At 59.5% G+C, this 2,622-nt stretch overlaps 1 protein-coding gene across 1 annotated transcript; it reads right to left on the bottom strand.

Moving 5' to 3' along the window:
- Positions 1-1,444: 1,444 nt before the first annotated feature.
- On the bottom strand, positions 1,445-2,075 carry BRD3OS (BRD3 opposite strand). Its single transcript, XM_047093907.1, has one exon. It carries the CDS (start codon positions 1,865-1,867, stop codon positions 1,613-1,615), a length of 255 nt encoding a protein of 84 aa, XP_046949863.1. The 5' UTR covers positions 1,868-2,075; the 3' UTR covers positions 1,445-1,612.
- Between the last annotated feature and the right edge of the window lie 547 nt (positions 2,076-2,622).

Genomic DNA, 2,622 nt, shown 5'->3' with positions numbered 1-2,622 from the left:
GGTGGGTGGTGGCCGGCGCTGGTCTTCCCAGGCGCTACCCCTCCATGCCTGGGGCCAAACCGAACTCAACCGGCACCTGTTCTCAGGTTCATCCGGTGCGGGTCAGCGTGTGGCACAGAGGCATTCCCGATGAGTCTCTGAAGTCTGCTTTCTTCCCAAGCAGGACTTTAACGGGAGACCTGCAGAGATGTTGACCCAGCCGTCCACTGGGTTAATTCCCGTGTCAGGGCTGCTCCACAGGCCAGCCCTCACTGCAGAGGCCTCACTTGGTACCTGGGACCAGCCTCCCTCGTCCACTCCGGGAGGCGAAAAAGGAAATGTGACTTCAAGCCTCCCAACCCATGCAGCAAGCCGGCCAAGGGTCCGTGGTCACAAAAGACCAGGCCGGTGGCTGGACACTAAACATTTGGGGAACGCACTCGGACCCAGCAGTCCCACTTCCGGGATGTTTGCCAGTGAACTTGGCACAGCCACAAAGAGAACCACGTACGACGAAGCTCGAGCTGTGCTGTCTGCCCGGCACCATCAAGGAGACCCTCTGCCCACCTGCCGGCTCACCGGAATGCTGATCAGACATTCAAAGCATGGTGGAGACGTCCCTCTGTACAGCAGAAGAAACTCCCAGAACAAGGTGCAAGGCGCAGGCTGTGCCTGCAAAAGCACGTGCAGTTGTGCACGCACACGCACAGGGCTGATGCTTTGGGGTTGCTTTATGCGTTCCTGTAACGGGGTTTGTAGCAATCATTAGATTCTCCTGGTATGAACACACACACACACACACACACACAGAATCTGAAGCCAAGTTAAGGTGCTATGAACAAACATAAAAGAAAAAAAAAGTGAGGAAGGAAGGAGTGTCCCGAAGGGTATTTATTTAGAAAAACCAGCCTTGACAAAAGATTCCCACAGCCTCACAGCCTTCAGTCACAGCAGACGGCAAAGCCTTTGAAAATGCCTCCCGCGGCCCGCGCCCGGCCCCGCAGAGGTGGTGCACTGCGAAGCCGCACCGGCCTTTTCCAGCCACGCGATTCGAGCCCAGTAGTTCTGGGCTTCCGCCCCGTGTTGGGACGTACCCGGCAGCTGGTGCGGAAGCTGCCCCGCGCCTTGCACGCGATGCCCATCTTGGAACAAGACGCGCGGCGTCAGTCCCTGCCGCGGTGCCGCCGCTGGCCTCGGAATCCAGCCTGCCCCCGGCAGACGCTGCCTGCCCATACGTGGCGCTAACTCCTCCACCTTTTTCTAGATCTGTCTCCAGACCAGGCAGAAGGGGGAATGCTAACGACAGCCTAGAAAGTTTTGAAAAGGTGGTTTGTAGCCAGGGAGTCCCCCTTGCTTGGTTTGTTTGGAAGCGTCAGAGAAAAGCAGCGTCTGGCCGTGCCCCGGCCCGGGCTGTGCCCGCAGTGCCAGCGGACCAGGCACCGGGCCCAGAGGCCAGGTCCGCCAGTCGCTCGATCCCGTGAGAGAGGGCTTTGGGCGCCACCGGCCCGGCTTCGTCTTCGCGCTCACTGTTCGCCATCTCCCAGTAAGGACTGGAAATCACCAAGGCCCCTGAACGAAACGTGGCCTGCTCTCCCCCCAGCCTGGTGCCTGGGCCCCGGTCTTCAGGCTGGAGTTACATGACCGTGCAAAACTTGGACTGGCCCGTGTCCCGGGAGACCTCAAGCTTGTTTCTGTCCCGGACCAGGATGGCCTCGTTTCCGTACTGGGAGTACCACATGCTTCGGCTCCTGCTCAGGTATGTCCCGGGGGGCACGGATTCCAGTTTCTGCTGCTGCTGCTGCCAGATGAGCAAGGAGGTGTCCCGGTACCGGAGCCGGGCATAGCTCTCAGACAGGGCCTTCTCCGCCAGCGGCACGCGGCCACTCATCCCTGGCCGCAAACTCCCCTCCTGGGCTCCTGCACACTGGGCCTCTCTGAGCCAGACCTCGCGTGGCGTGGACAGCTGCCCGCTGCCTTATGCTAAGTGCGCTAACTGACTTTTTCGGTTGTTGGGTTTCGGGATCCCTTATCGAACTCCGTGGCGAAAAGGAGGAATCCAGGCCCTTTGTAGGCAACACCCTCAGGACGACTGCATCGCGAGGAAACTTGAGAGGAGCCTCTGAGCATTCTGGAAAGACACCTGAGAACCACACGTGAGACAGCAAGCTGGACGGTGGCGCCCCGGCCACAGAGTCTTCTGGTGACGGCTATGCACACCTTACTAGATGTACGGTTGCCAGGGACGAGGCACCCACCTTGGGGGGACTTGCCGGGGGTCTACTGTGATTCTGACACCATGGCTTGACCCACTTGACTCGGAAAGGTATCTCTGGTGCCCTGCGTGAAAGGACACCGTGCAACTAGACAGAACTTGACCTCATTCCCCGTAGCTGCCCTCCACTGATCTGGGCCTGGGCGGGCCTCCAGCGCTGATGCACGGCGGGGTTTGGAGCCAGGCTTTCTTCAGCGCTTTGTCCTCAGCTCTTGCCCAGGGTGATGCTACAAAGAAATGACCGTGTCGTCAGGTGCGGGGGAAAGCACCCAGCGGCAAGCGGGGCCTTGACGGCTCAGGATCCTAACTCTTTTTGGATCGGAGCATCAGACCAAAGTACTGACACGTTTCACGATTTCAGTCGCCGTCCA

This window comes from Lynx rufus, unplaced genomic scaffold (genome assembly GCF_022079265.1).
Source record: "Lynx rufus isolate CCGP_SWC_20201006 ecotype Redwood Valley unplaced genomic scaffold, mLynRuf1.p SCAF_36, whole genome shotgun sequence".
Taxonomy (NCBI): Eukaryota; Metazoa; Chordata; class Mammalia; order Carnivora; family Felidae; genus Lynx; species Lynx rufus.
This window is presented reverse-complemented; position numbering and strand designations above follow the sequence as displayed.